At 42.4% G+C, this 21,938-nt stretch overlaps 1 protein-coding gene across 1 annotated transcript in view; it reads left to right on the forward strand.

The window, feature by feature from the left end:
- The window catches only part of map2k6 (mitogen-activated protein kinase kinase 6), a 50,178-nt gene that overhangs the window by 25,220 nt on the left and 3,020 nt on the right, over positions 1-21,938 (forward strand). Inside the window, exons 3-10 of the mRNA XM_034707368.1 lie at positions 583-631; positions 2,016-2,129; positions 3,508-3,627; positions 6,846-6,962; positions 7,088-7,139; positions 9,769-9,896; positions 15,180-15,257; positions 17,302-17,441. Of these exons, the coding sequence (XP_034563259.1) occupies positions 583-631; positions 2,016-2,129; positions 3,508-3,627; positions 6,846-6,962; positions 7,088-7,139; positions 9,769-9,896; positions 15,180-15,257; positions 17,302-17,441 (798 nt within the window). The remainder of the gene's footprint in view (positions 1-582; positions 632-2,015; positions 2,130-3,507; positions 3,628-6,845; positions 6,963-7,087; positions 7,140-9,768; positions 9,897-15,179; positions 15,258-17,301; positions 17,442-21,938) is intronic.

Below are 21,938 nucleotides of genomic sequence, written 5' to 3' on the forward strand. Positions count from 1 at the left end.
TCATGTTCTTATCTCCCTCCCATTCAAACAAAGTGTTCATATCAGCTCTCTGTCGAGCGCTGGAGCCAACAAATGATTCTGAAAATGGAAAAAAGTTCGCCGTGTTTCAAAGTGAATCATCTTCATTGAGAAACCTGCAGCAGAGAAAGAGAGAGAGAGAGAGAGAGAGAGAGAGAGAGAGAGAGAGAGAGAGAGAGAGAGAGAGAGAGCGAGAGAGAGAGAGAGAGAGCGAGAGAGAGAGAGAGAGAGTGAGAGAGAGAGAGAGAGGCGTTCTGGGTTCACGCCAGCTTCTTATGAAACGTCAGAGTCGGACTGATCTCTGAGGTTTAAAGCTCTCACAGGTTCCAGGTTCTTTGTGGAGGTTTTATTTTCCTTTGAATGACCTTTAGTTCTAAAATCATATCATCCTAACTCCTAACTTTGATTTGTGACACTTTACTTTTAGATCACGACATATGAGGAGAACTTTAACATGGTCACCTGACTTTGACTCTTGTTCCCCTCACAGAAGAATCAAACCGACCTTCATGTCATACATTTGATTCATGTCTGTGTGTGTGTGTGTGTGTGTGTGTGTTTCAGACCGCCCAGAGATCTGGATTCGAAAGCCTGCGTGACCGTCGGAGAGAAGGTAATTCACACTCTCATCTTTGTCCTGCTCTTGTGTGTTTGCTCTTACGTAACTCTCCTCTGCTGACTCCTCTCCTCCTCTCCGTTTGTTTCTGGTTCTCCTGCGCTCCCTCCGCTCTGTCTCAATAAACGCTTAAAGGTGACATATCACGCTCTTTTTCATCAACATATATTGGTCTAAGAGGTCCTCAAAACATGTCTTTAAAGTTTATTGCTCATAAAAACACTTTGAAATCAGATTCTGGTCTGCCTGTAAACCCCTCTTTTTCAGCCCTGCTCAGAACAGGCTGTTTTCTGTGTCTGTGCCTTTAAATGAGAATGAGCTCTCTGACCACGCCCCCTCAGGAAGTGGGTGTGGCCTCGGCTCTCCAGCACGTTGATTTAATGTTTACATGTTGGCTGAATATACACGGCTGCTCACAGACCCGCGTTACTTCAACCCTCTGAATCTGATCCAGAATCTGATCCTGACGGAGAGGCGCCTGCAGCAGGACCTTTCTGAAGGATTGGTCACAGATTTAGTGTTTCTTGTTGTTTTGTTTATCAGTATGTCGACGTGTGTCTTGGTACACAGCTACCAACATGTAGCTATGTGGCTATGCTAACTAGCGCTAGCACTTTTCCATGATAAATAAAAATCATCCACTAGATCTTCAAATCTGCAGACGTGGGGAGTCAAAGCGACCTTTGTGTTTATTAAGACAGCCTACAACTAGCATGCCTCCCTCCTAAGCTCCTTGTTAGCACACATGTGTGCAGGTAATGAAAAACGGAGGAGGGGTTGAGTTGTATTTTATACAGTCTATGGGCTGAACAAGCTCAGAGCTCTGACTTCCTGTTACAGACCGGATGGCGTTGTGACGTATGAAAAACACTGAAAACTGAAACGGCTGGTTTCAGCACACATTTACAGAAAGGTGGAGAAATCAAAACAGGGGCAGAATGGATTCTTTTACTTTTCAGGGGGTTTGTAGACAGGGACACATATTTCAGGGAGAGAACCATTACAAAGTGGATTTTGTATGATATGTCACCTTTAAAGAACAGCCGGCTGAACACTACGTTACAGCTGGATCGAACACCTCTGACTGTGGGCAGACTGGAGCGCTCTGTATCGCCCATCAGGCTGTAAAAATATTTATTTTAAACTCATCATATAAGAGGAATTTTCCGTTGGCAGAGCCGCGGCTTCGCTCCGCTCCGGTTGGCTGCGTGTCAGAAGGAAATGATTTCTCTTCCTTGAATATTGTAAAATGAGAAATGATGTTTGGCATTAATGAGGAGGCTGTAACCTGACACGCTCTTCAGGTTTCACAGAGATAAGAACCGACCTCCCTGTCTCCAGCTCTCATCTGATTTCCTTCTTCTTCTGTTGTCTGGAGCAGAACTTCGAGGTGAAGGCAGATGACCTGGAGCAGATCTGCGAGCTGGGCAGAGGAGCGTACGGCGTGGTGCACAAGATGAGGCACATGCCCAGCGGCCTGATCATGGCTGTGAAGGTGAGTCTGTTTCTGTATTTCAGCAGCTCTGCTTCTGTCTGGATAAAGATGTGAAGCACGAACACTAAAGAATCTATCAGGCAAGATTCAGATCCGGGGAGAGCTGGTTTATCTCCCCTCTGGGCTCGGTCCTCTGCTGCACGGCTGCAGAACAAGAGGCTGAAAATAATCTAAAATAAGATATATATTCAGATATACTCTGGCAATGCATTCAGGCACACACGACGGATTACAGGCTGATGCACACAAACGCTGGTCTGCAGCAGGACTTAAATCCAGGCCAAGCCAAGCCTCTAAGAGACCGAGCTACTGCCGCCGTAAGAACAAAGAAGAAGTGGCTGCAAACACAAAGAACAGAAGTTAAAATGATCTCAATAGGGATGCAAAAGTGACAAAACTCCCAATCTGTCTGTTTGCAAAACTGGGCAAAAGTCAAGTCGGCTTGATCAGCACGCTGCAGGTGATGCAACACGTCTATGCTGCGTCTGCAACTTCAGCAAAATCAAACAAGCTCTCTGACGGCCAAATTCCACCAGATCCGTGTCTGGTCTGTCTCCTATCCGTGTCAGCACCAGATCTGATAGGTTTCTATTCTAGTCTATGTGTTAACTTCCACTGGATCCGCTCTGAGCCTCTGATCCGGAGGACTCCGACCTGCCGGATCAGATACACAAGACTTCTGTTTGTTGCCGGATGCCGGAGCACGACGCATCAATCTCAACAGAGCAGATGGAGCGGGACAGGAAGTCAGGTTTCACCAAAACAAAATGAAAACATCCGGTTAATTTTCAGAATAAAACACTCTGTGTTATCACCAGATCGTATTTCACTTTAACTACAACAACAAACCAAAGTCATGATGAGCGGAGCCAGGCCTGGAGTCAACAGGTCAGAGGTTTTCAGAGGACCAGAAAGACAACATGGATGAGGAGAGGAGGAGGAGGAGAATCCTTGATTCAGGAAGTACAGCGGGGAAACCTCGGTCACATGACTCCAGCTGTCCGGCGGTCCTGTTCTGAAAACGCAACCGGTGGGTGTTGACGGACGAGAGAGCACAGAGCCAGACCGTAGCGGATCAGAGACGGACCAGATAGGGATCTGGTGGAAGTCCTGTGTGACGGAGAAGGAAAGCGCAGAAAAATGTCAGAGGTTGAATTTGTTGATTTCTGAACAAAGGAGACGAGCTGAAAAAGCGAACTGTCCCTTTAAGAGTTTGGTCTCATGCCAGACTTTGAAAAAAAAAGAGTGAATAGTTCATTAATATAAGTTTTAAATAAGGTCCAGCTCTTATCAAATGAATGAGATGCAGTAAATATCCTAAAACAAAGATGTTAACTTGTATGAGGATCAGATTTGAAACGTTGGTGTTTCCTCTCAGCGTATTCGTGCCACGGTGAACACTCAGGAGCAGAAGAGGCTGCTGATGGACCTCGACATCTCCATGAGGACGGTGGACTGCTTCTACACCGTCACCTTCTACGGAGCGCTCTTCAGAGAGGTAACATCAAATACAACACGCTGGTTATAAACATGTGCAGAAATATTAAATGAAAACAGTCTCATAGTGTCCTGATGATTCTAATCTCATACACACGAGCAGAATGTTCAAATGTTCAAACATTCACATAATTAAGAGGGATTAAAATGTTTGATATGTGGGTACACTGTTAGTTTGTGTGTGTGTGTGTGTGTGTGTGTGTGTGTGTGTGTGTGTGTGTGTGTGTGTGTGTGTGTGTGTGTGTGTGTCCGTGATGTGGATGAGAAGCAGAGGAATTATTCTGGATGGTTCTCTGTCTGGAAGAAAAGATGGATGGGAGAGAGAAAAGAGGGGGTGAAATTAACAGTAAAGATAATAATGATAATACAAAAAATAATAATACAAAAAAATTAATAAAATAAAAAAATAAAAAATGAGTTGGAGAAAAAATAGAAAATGAGAAACTAGAGAAATAAAATAAATAAATAACATTAAAAAAAGGAAAGGGTTTTAAAAATGAGAGAAACTAAAAGAAAATAGAAAAAAATGTTGGAAGAATAAGAATAATGAAAGATCAAATGTTAAAACAATCAAAAAATATGAAATATAAAAATATGAAAAATTAAAAAATAATGATTTTAAATGAAATCATTAGATAAGTCTCATCTAACATGTAAGGTTATGTATTTTTGGGACAGACCAAAACTGTTTTTTGCATTACTTACATTTAAAATAACTTCAAATAATATTCAGCCTGTTGGCAGAGACTGAAATTATTGATCACTTTGTTTTGATAGTAGTAACATGCAATATCGTCACCCTATTAAAATAATGACTTATCTCATTTGTTGATGATTCTGTCCTCCTCTGGTGAAGTCACCTTCATCCTGAGTTGAAAGGATTCTGCTCTTTATGCTCTATAGGACAACGGCCTATGTCAAGAGGGTGGCTTAGGCCTTTTTATTCTTCTCCTAAGTCAACATGTTTGATTCTTTAGGATAAAATGTCTGACTTGGGCAATTCAACAAGCTTTCATGATGGCAGCTGCTTCAAGAAGCAACAGAATCTATAGAGCAGAAGAAGAAGCTCTAAACATGATTCTTGCTCTGCCAATCAAAGAGAGGAAGTTCCAGGACCTTCAGTCCATGAAACATGTGACGCCCGTCGAGTGTCATCACTTCTTTGACAATTTGCCACATAGTTAGTCAAATCAAGATGACCGAGAATGAAGAGTCAGGGAGAAACTGAAGAGTCCTGGGATAGGTACAAAAACCAGCAAAGAAGAGCTGGACCAGTGAGGAGAGGGACACGCCTCCTCAGTGTTTGATGGACCTGACATATGTTCAGTTTAGGGTAGAGTTATTTACATTTTGAGTTTGCTTTATGATATTAAAGAACAGTTAATAGTCAGGGTTCAAAAAGTTGTCCAAACTGGATGTTGGAAATGGATTAAGTTCAATAAAAACCAGCAAAGAAGAGCTGGAGGAGTGAGGAGAGGGACTGCATCCTGACCAGTTTGATGGACCTGACATTTGTTTAATTTAACTCAGGGTCATTTCAGTTTGGAGTTTGCCCTATAGAATGAAAGGGCAGTTTAAGCCAGGTTTAAAGTTCCCTAAGTCACTTTATTCTATAATGTTAAATAATTCACACACAACGTTCTCTGTATGTCAACAGTCATCCACTGTCAAGGCCTTTTTGATTGAAATGATTCATAAATATCATGTGCTCTGCATTTGGTAAGGTTTTTGGTGTTTTCCCAAAAACTTTAAAGGTGACATATCACGCTTTTTTCATCAACATATATTGGTCTAAGAGGTCCCCAAAACATGTCTTTAAAGTTTATGCTCAAAAAAACACTTTGAAATCAGATTTTGGTCTGCCTGAAAAGCCCTCTTCTTCATTCCTCCTCAGAACAGTCTGTTTTCTCTCTGACCACGCCCCCTTAGGAAGTGGATGTGCCTCGGCTCTCCAGCACGTTGATCTAATGTTTACATGTTGGCTGAATATACACGGCTGCTCAGAGATCGCGTTACTTCAACCCTCTGAATCTGATCCAGAATCTGATCCTGACGGAGAGGCGCCTGTAGCAGGACCTTTCTGAACCATTGGTCACAGATTTAGTGTTTCTTGTTGTTTTATTTATCAGTATGTAGACGTGTGTCTTGGTACACAGCTACGAACATGTAGCTATGTGGCTATGCTAACTAGCGCTAGCACTTATCCATGAAAAATAAACATCATCCACTAGATCTTCAAATCTGCAGACGTGGGGAGTAAAACCGACCTCTACCAGAAAGGCAGCAGGACCTTTTATGAAGGATTGGTCACAGATTCTGTGTTTCTTGTTGTTTTATTTGTCAGCATGTCGACGTGTGTCTTGGTACACAGCTACAGCTACAGCTACAGCTATGAACATGTAGCTATGTGGCTATGCTAATTAGCGCTAGCACTTATCCATGACAAATAAAAATCATCCACTAGATCTTCAAATCTGCAGACGTGGGGAGTCAAACCGACCTTTGTGTTTATTAAGACAGCCTACAACTAGCATGCCTCCCTCCTAAGCTCCTTGTTAGCACACATGTGTGCAGGGAATGAAAAACGGAGGAGGGATTTAGTATTATTTTATACAGTCTATGGGCTGAACAAGCTCCGAGCTCTGACTCCGTGACAAACCGGATATTGTTGTTACGTAACAAAAACACTGAAGTCTGAAACGGCTGGTTTCACACACATTTACAGAAAGGTGGAGAAATCAGAACAGGGGCAGAATGGATTCTTTTCATTCTCGGGGGGTTTGTAGACAGGGACACAGATTTCAGGTAGAGAACCATTAAAAAGTCAATTTTGCATGATATGTCACCTTTAAAAAATGACTGAGGCCATTATTTTAATATGGTGATGAAATGTTGGTTAATGCTCTAATAAAACACCTTCCATACTGTGACAGAGATGCGTCTCAGAGGGGATGCACCACCCTCTGTTTGATTCTTCATTGTGATGAAATTCAGCATATGTAGTTAACTTACAGTAAAACTGAAAGTCAGAGAAACGCAGATCCACCAGGACACACACCTCTGAGAGCTTCCTGCAGCACCGTGCAGATGTTCAGGATTTCCTCGCCACGACTTGAACGCTGTAAAATCCCGCCGCTTCCCGTCCGTCTGGAACGCGTCCTGCTGCTTTGCTTTTGTTGTTGTCATGTGTCTTCATCTCCGTGTCTCTCCGTTCTCCAGGGGGACGTCTGGATCTGCATGGAGCTGATGGACACGTCCCTCGACAAGTTCTACAAGCAGGTGATCGAGAAAGGCATGACCATCCCCGAGGACATCCTGGGAAAGATCGCCGTCTCTGTGGGTTCACTTCCAACTCTGAACAATTCCAATTCTTAATGACATCCTTCCTGTGAATGTCAGCTTAATGACAGATCCTGGTTCTATCGCTCTCCTGTGCTTATTAACGGGCTTTGTTATTACAGATAGTAAAAGCTTTGGAGCATCTGCACAGCAATCTGCAAGTCATACACCGAGGTAAGAGCCTGAGAGGAGGCCCATTATAGCTCTCAGAGACAGTGTCAATATCCACTGCTGGGATGCATCAGCTGCACTCAGCTGCTCTCTCTCTCTCTTTGTTTCTGTGTTTCTTCACTTCTGTCTGTTTGTTTATCTTTCATCCTGCTTTTTATAGCTCTCCGTACAGGAGCAAACATTTCTGCATGTTTTAGCACAATCAGTTTCACGCTCTCTCCAATGAAGTCGACTCTTAGAAGTGTTTCTGAGCCGAGCAGCTCTTCACCAGAGCAGAGTACTCAGGGTGCAGAACACAGCTCTGCAGCTTCAGAAGCATCAACATTAATTCACAGCAGACTCGTTCTTGCAGCTTGCAGGGATTCAGACATCCTCTACCTGACTGACTTAGACGCAGGCTTTATTATTGTTTCAGTTTTCCCTCCTTTCTCCTTTTTTCATCTGTATTAATGCAAACTGTCAACCACAAATCAATTCCCTGGTATTCATAAGGAGACTGAAGCATTTCACAGCACTTAACTACAACACTGAAAATTAATATTTATATTGAACATCTGTTTCCCTTTTTTTTTAAATCAAACTTTTTAATGCATAATTATTTTTGGAGTTATGGAAGACTGATTTTTATTATTATTTTTATTTTATTATTTATTTTTTAAATGGGTAAAATAATAAAATATATAAGAATTATAAAAAATACTTAAAATGAAATAAAATCAATACAGAAGAATTGATAAAATAAGATCAAATAAATACCAGAAAAAATAAATAACATTTAATTACATTAAATAACATAATAAAAAATAATTAAATAATTAAAAAATACTTAAAATAAAATAAAATTAATAAAATAAGATCCAATAAATACCAGAAAAAATAATAACATTTGATTACATTAAATAACATAATACAAAAAATAATTAAATAATTAAAAAATACTTAAAATAAAATAAAATTAATGCAGTAAAATTAATAAAATAAGATCCAATAAATACCAGAAAAAATAATATTTGAATACATTAAACAACATAATAAAAAATAAAATAATTATAATGGTAATAATTCAGTCGAGGGCTAAATGGAAATGACCCCAAGTTAAAAGCCAGATTAAAAAGATAAAACTTAAGTTTGTTTTTAACAACACTTAGAAAGCTTTCTGTTTTCATGTCCAGAGAGTTCAGAGTTCAGGGCCATAAAAACAGACAGCTCTCTCTCTTGTGAGGAACGCATGAGGAATATTTAAAAGGGAGGCGTTCAAAGACCTCAGAGATCGAGCTAGAACATAAAATAACCGGAGATCTGTGACATATGGAAGAGTGAGGCTGTTAAAAATATTTAAAAACAAGTAAAAGAACTTAAAGAAACAGGTAAACAGTGAGTTTGAAGAAGTGGAGTTATGTGAACAGTTTTCTTGACACTGTTGCATCATGTTTTGTTGCTCTTATGTGTTGTAGCATGCACAGGTAGTTTGGTCTCACCTGCACAGGAAGCCGTTCAAAAAACATTCAAAAGACGTCAAAGGCCGTCGTCGAAAAGGCGTGCAAAATTTGATGAAAAGTGAACGTCTCTTTAACGTCAGAATCATTGGAAGATGATAAACCATCGTGCATCACGCTGCATCTCACTTTTAATAAGCGAGGCGTCCAGGCATCATTCTACCTTCATGGTTGGAGCTGTTTGGCCTCAGTTCTTGCACATGCTCAGTCTTCTTTAGTGTTTTCTGTGCATGGTACTCCATTATCACTATCCATAAACCTTTTTGTTATCATCAAACACCCTATAAAAAAACGTTTTTATGACTTTGTATGAAAAATAAAAAGTTGAAAGTAGTTTTTTTGCGTACACAGGATTTAAACTACGGCTAGAATATTTTGTCTTTGAAGAAATCCTGTCACTACAATCATTTCTGTCCTTTCAATGCTTAACCTGAACAGTTTATCAAAACTGTGAGGAACCTCTGGTCTTATGAAATGACCCAGATTCAGAAGTGTTAAAAAAACTGCAGTTCCTTAAGTGTCCACTAGAGGCTGGCCCCAAAAGCCCCAGAAACCACATACACACCCATTCAAAGAAGGCGATCTTTACAGCAGGAATAAACCTGTTTACAGCCTGGTTCAAAAAAACAGTTTAGGTCTGAATGGCTCATTTCTCTCTCAGTTCACACTGTACGGGGTGAAGCGTTTTATAACTCATTAGTTTTAAAGATATTAAGGTGATGAGTTTTGCAGAATTAGGGGCTCAGCCGTAGCTGTTAGCGAGGGGGCTAAAGGCCTTAACTCCGCCTCTTTCCCTCTTGCTAGGTCGACCGAAAGTTAACATGGCGACCTCCGATGATAGACTACATTCACGTTTTATAGTTCATGTATTCCTCAAAGTTTTCTGAGTTTAAATCTTTTTAATACCAAAAATCAACCTCAGGCTTTCAGATGACTTCACACTTCAAATAATAAACCCTGCTGTGGTGCTTTAAGGGTTAATTTGTCTTCCTGTGTCAAACCTCTGTGACCGCTGGTGTGACTCGCATCGCGTCAAATCCTCAAAGTCGTGTGGAGTTTTCACCAGAGACCACAGAGCGTCCTCAGAGCATCCTCAGAGCTGTGACTGAGACACTTCTCTCTCTCTCTGTTCGTAGACGTCAAGCCCTCCAACGTGCTCATCAACACTCAGGGCCAGGTGAAGATGTGCGACTTTGGCATCAGCGGCTACCTGGTGGACTCTGTGGCTAAGACCATGGACGCCGGCTGCAAACCCTACATGGCGGTAAGCGGCTCAATGAGCACAGTGGGCTTCAGCGGTGTTCTCACAAATGCAAAAAGAAGCAAGTCTGAAAAGTGTGTGTTTCATTTTTTACCTTGACATGATTCGACTATAAACTTCCTGCAGTCTGTGCATAGTAAGACGAGATGGACAGACAGGAGGAACATGCACACATCCAGAATACACTCATTCATTGCCAGTATCCAAGATGGGTTATTAACAAAGGGAAGAGAGAAGTAAGGAACAAAGACAACAAGAAGGAATCAAACTGAGACAGCTACAGGTTCATCCAGAGGACCAAACTGACCCAGAGAGAAAGAGTGACGTCATGCATGAAGTTCCATTCCTTTCCTGCAACAAGACATACATCGGTGAAACAGGCAGGATGTTTTGCACATGAAAAAATGAACACAGAAAAGAGTGTGTGAGAGAAACATCTGCAGCACACACACACGGACTAATAACATTTAAAATCAGACCACTGCAAGGGAGAGAAGCACATCAAGGCAGAGGTCATCCACTCAGAGAGTGATAGATACCAGCGTTCGATTAGGGAGGCTGTAGAGATCAGGAAGAGGAGCAAGAGGAAGGCAAACCGGGGATGAGGGGGGCCTACATGCTGTCCTCAATGAAGCAATGAAAGCAAACAGACAGTTAAAGCAGAGATAAAACATTAGAGATTAAAATAAATTCACAGAATGAAAGCTTTATGATGAAGGTGTGTCTTGAGTAGTGAAATAAAACGAGGGACTGACTCTGCAGGTCTGATTTCCACAGTCGGGGTGCTCTGACAGCAAAGGCCCTGTCCCCTTTAGTTTTTAGTCTGGACCGTTGAACAGCAAGCAGAGCACTGCCAAAGGATCTCAGACTGCGTCCTGGTTTATGGGGGGATAAGAGCTCAGAGATGTATCGAGGGGCGAGCCCATGTTGTGCTTTTAAAAGTATCTTAAAATCAATCCTAAAAACAACAGGGAGCCAGTGAGGTACAAATCAGGCTTAAGACTATCAGACAACAGCGGGCTTAGTCATCCTTCCGCTTCAGGTACGACTGAGCGGCAACCTCTGGTCTTAAAATATGAAGCCCATGTGGAAGTATTAAGATCTGCAGTTCATGGAGCGTCCACTAGAGGCTGGCTGCAGAAACACAGGACACCACATACACACCCATTCAAAGGAGACGATCTTTACAGCAGAAATAAAAATGTTTACAGCCTGGTTCAAAAAACAGTTCAGGTCTGAAGAGCTCATTTCTCAATCAGCACACACTGTACGGGGGAGAATTTATTTATAACTCTGTATTATTGAAAATATCAACAGGGTTCCCACGCGTCCTGGAAAACCTGGAAAACTTGGAAAACAGTTGACCAGTTTTCCAGGACTGGAAAACACCTGGAAAATGGTAGAATAAGTAAAATGTCCTGGAAAATTATTGAATTATTTCAGTGGGAACCTTCCAGAGTCCTTTGCTTCCTTCCAGATTATAGTTAGAGCTGGATCAGGCTTGGACCAGCTTTTGTCATGCTGCTATAGGCCTAGACTGCCGGTGGAACTGGCACACTGACACACTAGGATCCTAGCTCACCCCCTTCCCCCCAACCCCTTCATCACTTACTTTAACTCTGCCTGTCCCATTAAAGTTACTAACCATAGACCTTTCTGGAGTCCCTGAGCTCCCTTGTCTCGTAGTTTCCTCTGAGCTGCCGTAGACGTCCTCCTGCTGTGGACGATCTGGACTCCAGCGGCAACAGCTTCTACGACTCGTCTCATCACTATCACTTCTCTCTCTTACTCCCCTCTATCTGTCTTTCCAGACCCAACTCGGTCTCAGCAGATGTGTGTCTAACATGAGTCTCACCACTGTAACTAGCTAAATACTGCGATGTGCAATGCTCATGATGGATTAAGGTGGGGTCAGACTGAGTCTGATCCTGTCTTGGTGTTGGGTCTCTGTTCTTAATTTGACATAGAGTGGTCTAGACCTGCTCTGTTTGTAAAAGAGTCTTGAGATAATGTTTGTTGTGATTTGGCGCTATACAAATAAAGATTGATTGATGGTCTGACTCAGTCTGACCCCACCTTAATCCACCATGAGCATTGCACATCGCAGTATTTAGCTAGTTACAGCGGCGAGGACAAACTTCCTTTAACAGGCAGAAACCTCCAGCAGGACCAGACTCATGTTAGACACACATCACGCCTCGACCGAGTTGGGTCTGGAAAGACAGATAGAGGGGAGTAAGAGAGAGAGGTGATAGTGATGAGACGAGTCGTAGAAGCTGTTGCCGCTGGAGTCCAGCACGTCCGTATCAGCTGGAGTCCAGATCGTCCACAGCAGGAGGACGTCTACGGCAGCTCAGAGGAATCTACGGGACAAGGGAGCTCAGGGACTCCAGAAAGGTCTATGGTTAGTAACTTTAATGGAACAGGAAGAGTTAAAGTAAGTGATGAGGGGGTTGGGGGGGAAGGTGGTGAGCTAGGATCCCAGTGTGTCAGTGCGCCAGTTCCCCCGGCAGTCTAGGCCTATAGCAGCATGACAAAAGCTGGTCCAAGCCTGATCCAGCTCTAGCTATAAGCTTTTGGGAAAAGAGAAAGCTGAGAGTTGTCCATCATTGTTGCTTGGTTGCACTAATAAAATGAAGGGCTGTACATCTGTGGTTGCATTATTCTATAATTAATTCACCATCATGTTTAAGCATGTAAGAGATGATTTCATGGATAGCCATAGACTGCATGTCTTTCAATGTAGACTTCCACTGAGAGGAACATATTAGACTATTTAGGAACTAAATTAGGAACTCAATTTACACTGTCATACCAGCTTGATCATCACTGAAAATGTCCTGGAAAATGATCTCTGGAAAAGAGTGGGAACCCTGATTAAACTTACGAGTTTTGCCCAAATAAGGGCGTGGATGAGGGCCCGCCTCTTTACCTCACACTAGCTCAGACGAAGTTAGGTTGAGTTCAGCATTTCCAATATGGCACCCGGCTTTAAAACGGCGCTTCAGGAACAGATGCATGACGTGATGGAGACTACGTCCGTTTATTATACAGTCTCTGGGGAGGACGACGAAACCTCCATAAATCAGCTGACAGACGAGTCACAGAAACATCATGGCACTCTTCTGAGGAAGTCTGCAGGAAGTGTGTTGAAACATGTCAAGGTGAAAAGAAAACACTGTTATTCTTCAGTAACAGTTAACAGCCAGGAGCAGTTTAGTCCTGGATGCTGTATTTTTCTAAACCTTTGAGGCTTGAAGATTTGTTTCTCCTCGCTTGCATGAGTAACTTTGAGCTCTGCTACAGTGAATACAGAAGACTTTGATTCAGTCTGCACAGAGAGGTTTCACTCATCACTCATCATGCATGAGAAGCCTTTGTCTGTTTTTACAAGAGAAGAGCTCCAAAATGTGATTACAGAGAGAATTTGTAGCTTTGTTTATTCTATTAGTTAGTTAAAGGGATATTTCAGTTTTTTTTAAGGTCATATGAGTTACAGTACGCTATCGCTCCTGTTAGCCACAATGTGTGCCAGTGAGCTCTTCCCCCTTTAAAGCTGGGGTTGGTAGTCTCGGAAAACTAGCATGAATTTGACTGTAGAATTTCCTCATGACTCCGTCTAACCCCTCCCCTCCTCCCTCAGAGCTCCTCCAAAACGACGCCCCCCCCCCCGCTCACATGCACGAGCGCCGCTGACTTGCGACCATATGATGGTGACTGATTCAAAACCGGTCCTCACCAAAACATTCTCATAGTGAAAGTTAAAAACACAAACAAACATGGCTGCTGTTAGCACTCACAACTGTCATGCTAGCATTACCCAGTTGTACTGGTGACACGATATCAGGAGAAAAGTTATAACACATATATAATACTGTAACAACTCTACTGTTTGTTAAACCTGTTCAGTGTAGATGTTCTTAATTCCTACAGTGTTGACAGTCAGTGAAGGCATCAGGAGAGGTGTAGAGTGTGTGAGCGGGAGAGAGGAGAGACAAGAGGAGAAGTTCTTCATTCATTCAAACATTGATTGTTGATTTGTTGGTTGGCGTGGTAACGGCCGACAGTGACCGGTTATTAAAGATGAACGTGTTCACCAATCGGCTCGTCATCACTACAGTGTCCGGACGGACGCTACAATACATCTACATTTTCTGTAGGACTTACTGAATGTCATTCATTCTTCTGCTTGTCAGAGCCCCCGTGGTGAGAGCTTTTTAGACTCTGATCCGGACTACAGTCCTGAGCAAAGACCCTCATTGGGTCAGAGGGGACAGGCCCGAGGTGGAGCGAGAGGGGGCAGTCAGTAGAGTCAGGGGAAGTAGAGGCAGGAGACGGGGACTCGGAGGAGTGCACGCCGGGGAAATGTACGCGCAGGAGGAGGGCAGAACAGCAGGACGGGATTTGAATGGTTTAAAATTTTGGCACCCAAAAACGGTGATTGGTTGGTGTTTTCCCAGGTTTACTCCGGCTGTAGATAGCAGCTTTTCTTCACTCTTTTTTAAGAACACATTATGTATTGATTACCATCAGGACATAAAGATCATTTTAACCAGTATGACAAAAAGTGGATCTAAATCTGAACACCAACCCCAGCTTTAATAAGACAAATTCCCAGAGGACCGGCAGGTAAGCTAGGCTCTCTGCGGACGGGGTCGCCTATTTCATGTGATTTCGCTAAAGTTGAGAAAATACGGTCCAGGCACTCAACACGGTGCAAATGCATGAACCAGTAGAAAAAATTGGAGCTCTTCAGTTTGCCGTCAGAAACCTCCTTTGTTTTGTTTTGGCACTATTTTCAGACGCACCTCGCAGACCGGTGTTCTTCCGCTGCATCAGCACGGATACACACCGATCAGCTGTTTGGATCTTTGGGGTGGGCTAACAGGAGTAATAGTGCACTGTAACTCAAACGACCCCACTTCAAAAAAAACTGAAATACCCCTTTAACTTGAGTTATTTTATCGGTTTATGTCTCCCAAGTTTTTAATTCATCACATTTAGCTGTAAGATTACAAAAATGAAGCATCAAAGTGAAGAAAAGGAGAGAGAGAGATATCCCAACGTCTTCACTGAGAAGGTTTTATGATCCCCAGCATCATCTCTCTCCATCATCCTCCCCTCTAATGAGCCTGTTAGACTTTAACTGTGTCTGCTCAGCTGCTGATTGGCTGAGTAGATTTTAGGACCAGGTTTGCACACACACAGGAAACATGGCGGTGTGTTTATGCATGTGAAGTTTAGGATTACTGCCCCTGACCCTCATGTGACCTTCTGTCCCCGCAGCCTGAGAGGATCAACCCGGAGACCAACCAGAAAGGCTACAACGTGAAATCTGACATCTGGAGTTTAGGAATCACCATGGTACGTAAATCAACTTTCGCTGACTTTTTAATCTCTCATTTGTAGATTTAATTTCCTCCTCTCTGGTTTTTAGACGTCTTTGTTATCCCAGGAATAAATAAATATGTGAAGGGTAAAAATGATTCATGAGGGGAGAGCGAAACGTGGCGTTCTGGCTCCAGACGCAGCTCTGTCTAGACGTTTTATTAAGAATGTTAAATATTCATCGCTCTCTCGTTTGCACATTTCCGACTCAGACCAGAGAATACTTTGGCTTCAAGGATTCAGCAGTTTAAGGCAATTTATCCTGAACCCCGGCTCATCCTCTGGCTCCGGCTCTCAGGGACGAGCAGCACAGTGTTCCAGCACATGCTAATGTATGCTAATTATACGGCTTCATGTGGATGTGGACGGAGGAGGTTAGAAGGGTAAAGGTGAACAGAGGAGACTTTTAGATTCAGGAGTGAGAGAGAGTGGAGATCAGGTAAATGGATATAAAGACCCAACATCAAGACCAGGATCAGATCCAGTCCCATCTTCCAGACAGGACTCAGTCTGATCTCATCTTAATCCACCATGAGCAGAGCACTTTGCAGCATTTAGCAAGTTACAGTGGCAAGGACAAACTTCCTTTAACAGGCAGAAACCTCCAGCAGGACCAGACTCATGTTAGACACACATCTGCTGAGACCGTGTTGGAGAGAGGGATAGAGGGAGATGAAGAGAGAGAGAGAGAGAGAGAGAGAGAGATGATAGTGGGGAGACGGATAGTAGTAGTTGTAGCAGCTGGAGTCTGGCACGTCCACAGCAGCAGAGATCCAGAGGAACCTACGAGACAAGGGAGCTCAGGGACTCCAGAAAGGTCTAAGACAAGAGAAAAGAGAGGGAGACCAGAAGAAAGAAAAAGAGGAGAATAAATGGTGAAGGAAAGGATAGAAGGAAAGGAGACATAAAGGATGAATAAACATGGAACGAACAAAGAGAGGAAGAAAAGAAGGAAGACAGAAAGAAAGAAAGAAGGAAGGAAGGAATGAATGAAAGAAAGAAAGAAAGAAGGAAAGAAAGAAAGAAGGAAAGAAAGAAAGAAAGAAAGAAAGAAAGAAAGAAAGAAGGAAAAAAAGAAAGAAAGAAAGAAGGAAAGAAAGAAAGAAGGAAGGAAGGAATGAATGAAAAGGGAAGGATGAAAGAAAGAATGAAAGAAGGAAAGAAAGAAAGAAGGTAAAAAAGAAAGAAAGAAGGAAAGAAAGAAAGAAGGAAGGAAGGAATGAATGAAAAAGGGAAGGAAAGAAAGAAGGAAGGAAGAAAGAAAGAAGGAAAGAAAGAAAGACAGAAAGAAGGAAGGAAGGAATGAATGAAAAAGGGAAGGAATGAAAGAAGGAAAGAAAGATGGAAGGAGTGAAGGAATAAAAGAAAGAAGGAAAGAAAGAAAGAAGGAAAGAAAGAATTAAAGAAAGAAAGAAAGAAAGAAAGAAAGAAAGAAAGAAAGAAAGAAAGAAGGAAGAGGGACAGCAGGAAAGAAAGAAAGGATGAATGACAGACCCCAAAAAAGGAATCTACAGCAGAGATCCAGAGGAACCTACGAGACAAGGGAGCTCAGGGACTCCAGAAAGGTCTATGGTTAGTAACTTTAATGGGACAGGAAGAGTTAAAGTGAGAGACAGGCAGAGAGAGGAGAGAGAGGGAAAGACAGGATCCCAGTGTGTCAGTCTAAGCCGATAGCGGCATAACTAAGACCTGGTCCAAGCCTGATCCAGCTTACCAAGTTACAACAACGAGGACAAACTTCCTTTAACAGGCAGAAACCTCGAGCAGAACCAGACTCATGTTAGACCGTGTTGTATGTAGGCTGTGTCTTGAACACTCCACCAGAGACATGAAGAAGCAGCTCAGGCATGAGGACGTTAACCTGCAGGGTGGTGCTAGCTCTGCTAATGGTAGCCTTACATCTGCAGACCCTGATCCCGTGGATCATATCAGACCTGATCAGTCCGGACTACAAGCAGGATATGGATGTGTTTGTACCGATCATGTTTTCAGGGACTTCTCTCTCCTCTCTGTTTCTCAGATCGAGCTGGCGATCCTACGCTTCCCGTACGACTCGTGGGGCACGCCGTTCCAGCAGCTGAAGCAGGTGGTGGAGGAACCTTCACCCCAGCTTCCTGCCGACCAGTTCTCCCCTGAGTTTGTGGACTTTACCTCTCTGTGGTACGTCTCTCTCTCTCTCTCTCTCTCTCTCTTTTTTTTCACATCACAGAGAAAGTGTTGTTTTTTTTCATCCACATGAATAATCCACTCATCGCTGATCTCTCGTTCCGTCTAACAAAGCCACAACGAATCAGACAAAATGTTCTCCGGTCCAGCTGAGTGGGCTTCAGTTCATGTTCTCTTCATCAGAGCGAGTTCATCATGACTTTGTTTTGTTGTTGTTAAAGCGTGAGCCGGTTTTAACAGGATGTACGAGGACTCTTTGTTATGTAATGAATTCAGAGAGAGCGATGAAATCCTGAGGCCACAGATCGAATAAAAACCAAGTTTGAATTTTCTTTTTCTTTTTCAAAACTAAAGTTCACGTTCAGATTTTCAGTCTGACCAATAATCTGTGACGTGAGAGGTGATAAAACTCTGAATCAGTTCTCATAGTTGTCGTGCATAAAGAGCCAGAATCACTGATGCATTTTAGTTGAAGAGTAGAGGAATGTCTCCTCTTTGATTGAGGGATATTTAGGAGCAGTGCATCAGAAGATGAGAGAATAATCCTCTGCAGAGTTTCAGGTTTTGAGTTAAGTTTGGAAACACTTTCTCCTTCAAGGGTTTGTATTTATTGTAATTATTGTAAACACTGTAGATTAATCCCAAAGACATCAAACTAAGAAAGAACAAATATGGAATTATTTAATTTAAAAAAAAAGTGTTAAACAAAGCAGAATATATTTTATATTTCAGATTCTGTAAAGTAGCCCCCTTTTCCCTTCATGACAGCTTTGCACACTCTTGGTATTCTCTCAGTCTGCTTCATGAAGTGGTCTCCTGGAATGGTTTCTCTCAGTCTGCTTCATGAAGTGGTCTCCTGGGATGGTTTCTCTCAGTCTGCTTCATGAAGTGGTCTCCTGGGATGGTTTCTCTCAGTCTGCTTCATGAAGTGGTCTCCTGGGATGGTTTCTAATGAACATGAGCCTTGTCAAGAGTTCATTTGTAGAATGACGTGCCTTCTTAAAGGCCCTGTGAGGAGTTTTGAACTGGCTGAGAAACAGACTGAAAATGACACTGATGCCTCTTTATGACCTTCAATAGCAAACAAGACCTTCAGCAGCAACACTGACACCTTCTCTGTTGTCATTTTTAATGCCTGAAACCGCCGTGAGGGGGTAGGTGTCAGACCACATGATGGACATCTTGCTTCAGAAACAGCATTTCTTTGACTGTTTTCATGGAAAATAATCACATTGCCTGATAAAGTTGACTGTTAAAAGACAACAGGATGAGGTTTTTGTTGAAAACACTACTTTTGCATGTATAGGACAAGAGATAAGAGGAATCACTTTGTCCACAAGGGGGCGCCAGAATCGATACAAAGCAAAAGTTCCTCACAGCAGCTTTAATGTGTTTGAGACCATCAGTTGTGTTGTTCAGAGGTAGGGTTAGTACACAATGGATCGCCCTATTTGACTACTGTTGTAATCCAGATTATGGCCAAACCCAGATTATTTCATAGTTTTGATGTCTTCAGTATTAATCTACAATATTGAAAATAATTAAATACATAAAATTGAATGAGAAGGTGTGAACAAACTTTGACTGGTAGTGGATACGACAGGGATGTGACAGAGAAAGCTTTGAATTTGATCTAGAGCAGGGCTTCCCAAAGTGTGGGTCGGGACCATAGACTGCAGCCCCATTCAAATGAATGGGGGAGACAGAGTTTTTGGCCTTTACTGCAGCTAGCCACCAGGGGGGCAGCTGCACCCCTGGGGTGCGTCTCAAAGCTCTAAACGTCCATCCTCGCGTCTCTTCCTCGCGTCTCTTCCTCGCGTCTCTTCCTCGCGTCTCTTCCTCGCGTCTTAGTCCCGCCCACCAGAGATGCGAGGAAATGAAACCAGAGGAGAGAGGAGAGAGGAGATTTGTATTTAGAGAAATGAGACGTCCTCTCCTCCGGAGCGTCACGTGAAGCGACGTCGGTTTGTGATGACGGCTTTAACAGCTGTTTGTGTCTGCACACATGTTCACTGTAATAACTCTGATCAATATAAACAGTAACAGAGCTCTGTCTCTGTGTTTACATGTTTAACACACACCTGTTTAACACACACTTGCACATGAAGAGAATCAGCTCTCTGTTTATTCTGTCCTGAAGCATCACGGATCCATTCACCAGTAAAATGCCTCATTATTAAATTATTTATTACTTTAAGGGAAAATAGAAACCATGCAACTCTTTTCAAACCCTGTGCTCATTAATGATCAGCCTCATATGAACTTTATTAACCTGACAGGAAATATAACAAGTGTTTTTACTAACAGACAAACTTTACTGTCAGACTTCCCTTCATGAAGAAAACGAGAACAAACAGGGAAACTAACAGGAGGAAGAACTGATCATTGATATATATTCTATCAATGATGTTAGACTCTATTACTCTATTTCATTAGACAGTGAATCTGACAAAAACAATCAGATATAACATAATCCATCCTCTGTTATATTGAATTTATGATTTTGCGATCAGTATTTTGTTTTTAAAATTCACATCAAACACTTTTCAATCTCAGCTCATCAAATACAGACTGTTTAGAAACTGACATGTGTTTATGATCTGTTTCAGGACCCCCCTTAGTGACTGTTTTAAGGTCTGTTTCAGGGCACCCTTAATGACTGTTTTAAGGTCTGTTTCAGGGCACCCTTAATGACTGTATTAAGGTCTGTTTCAGGGCACCCTTAATGACTGTTTTAAGGTCTGTTTCAGGGCACCCTTAATGACTGTTTTAAGGTCTGTTTCAGGGCACCCTTAATGACTGTTTTAAGGTCTGTTTCAGGGCACCCTTAATGACTGTTTTAAGGTCTGTTTCAGGGCACCCTTAATGACTGTATTAAGGTCTGTTTCAGGGCACCCTTAATGACTGTATTAAGGTCTGTTTCAGGGCACCCTTAATGACTGTTTTAAGGTCTGTTTCAGGGCACCCTTAATGACTGTTTTAAGGTCTGTTTCAGGGCACCCTTAATGACTGTTTTAAGGTCTGTTTCAGGGCACCCTTAATGACTGTATTAAGGTCTGTTTCAGGGCACCCTTAAAGAGTGTTTTAAGGTCTGTTTCAGGGCACCCTTAATGACTGTTTTAAGGTCTGTTTCAGGGCACCCTTAATGACTGTTTTAAGGTCTGTTTCAGGGCACCCTTAATGACTGTTTTAAGGTCTGTTTCAGGGCACCCTTAATGACTGTTTTAAGGTCTGTTTCAGGGCACCCTTAATGACTGTTTTAAGGTCTGTTTCAGGGCACCCTTAATGACTGTTTTAAGGTCTGTTTCAGGGCACCCTTAATGACTGTTTTAAGGTCTGTTTCAGGGCACCCTTAATGACTGTTTTAAGGTCTGTTTCAGGGCACCCTTAATGACTGTTTTAAGGTCTGTTTCAGGGCACCCTTAATGACTGTTTTAAGGTCTGTTTCAGGGCACCCTTAATGACTGTTTTAAGGTCTGTTTCAGGGCACCCTTAATGACTGTTTTAAGGTCTGTTTCAGGGCACCCTTAATGACTGTATTAAGGTCTGTTTCAGGGCACCCTTAGAGACTGTTTTAAGGTCCTTCTTTTCTCTGTTATTAAACTCAGCTGATGTTAAGTTTTGGTTAAGTCCGAGCCGCTGCAGCGTCCAATCGGTGAGTGATATTCGATAAGGGGGCGTGTCTGTCAGAGAAAAGACTTCCGTAAAGTCTGCTCTCGTGTTTCCTCGATTATCCCTCCTCGGATCAGTCTCCTCGCTCCTCGCTCCTCTCTCCTCCAGCAGCGTTTAGAGCTTTGGGACGCAAGTTAAAATGGCGCATCAGTAAGTACTTCCGGTTCGGCCGAGGAGCGAGGAGACTGCAGTTTAGAGCTTTGAGATGCACCCCTGGTCGGGACTCCCTTAGGGGTCGTAGGACACCAATGGAGGGTCGTGAGATGTCTTCAGGATTTTTAGTTTTTTTTTAAGTAATCTAAATTTGCTTATTTTACCCATTATTGTAAAAATATTGACACAAATTGTAGTTACATTTTAAATTAAAACCCTGCAAATAAGTACATTTCATTAGTTTTCTGCCTTTATTTGTTGCCAGATGACTCCTAAAGTTAATGTTAAGGTTAGCTAACAGTAAATTATGTAGGTAAATTAATTTTGAAGTTGAAGTAAATGAAGTATAAAGCAACATTTGTCTACTTTGCTGCTGTAACACTTTAATTTCCCCGTTGTGGGACGAATAAAGGATATCTTATCTTATCTTATCTTATCTTATTTAATCCCTTTGAGGGACAGTGGGGTTCTTGAGTCTTTGGCACCTTTATTTTGGGGGTCACAGGCTGAAAAGTTTGGGAACCCCTGATCTAGAGGATCTGCATCTTGCATTTGATTGTGTACACAAATAGGGTTTCATGTTGATCGTGCATTAATGTTGATGTTGTTTGTGTTTCTGCAGCTTAAAGAAAGTTTCCAAAGAGCGTCCGACCTACACAGAACTCA

The sequence above is a fragment of the Notolabrus celidotus genome, chromosome 18 (genome assembly GCF_009762535.1).
Source record: "Notolabrus celidotus isolate fNotCel1 chromosome 18, fNotCel1.pri, whole genome shotgun sequence".
Taxonomy (NCBI): Eukaryota; Metazoa; Chordata; class Actinopteri; order Labriformes; family Labridae; genus Notolabrus; species Notolabrus celidotus.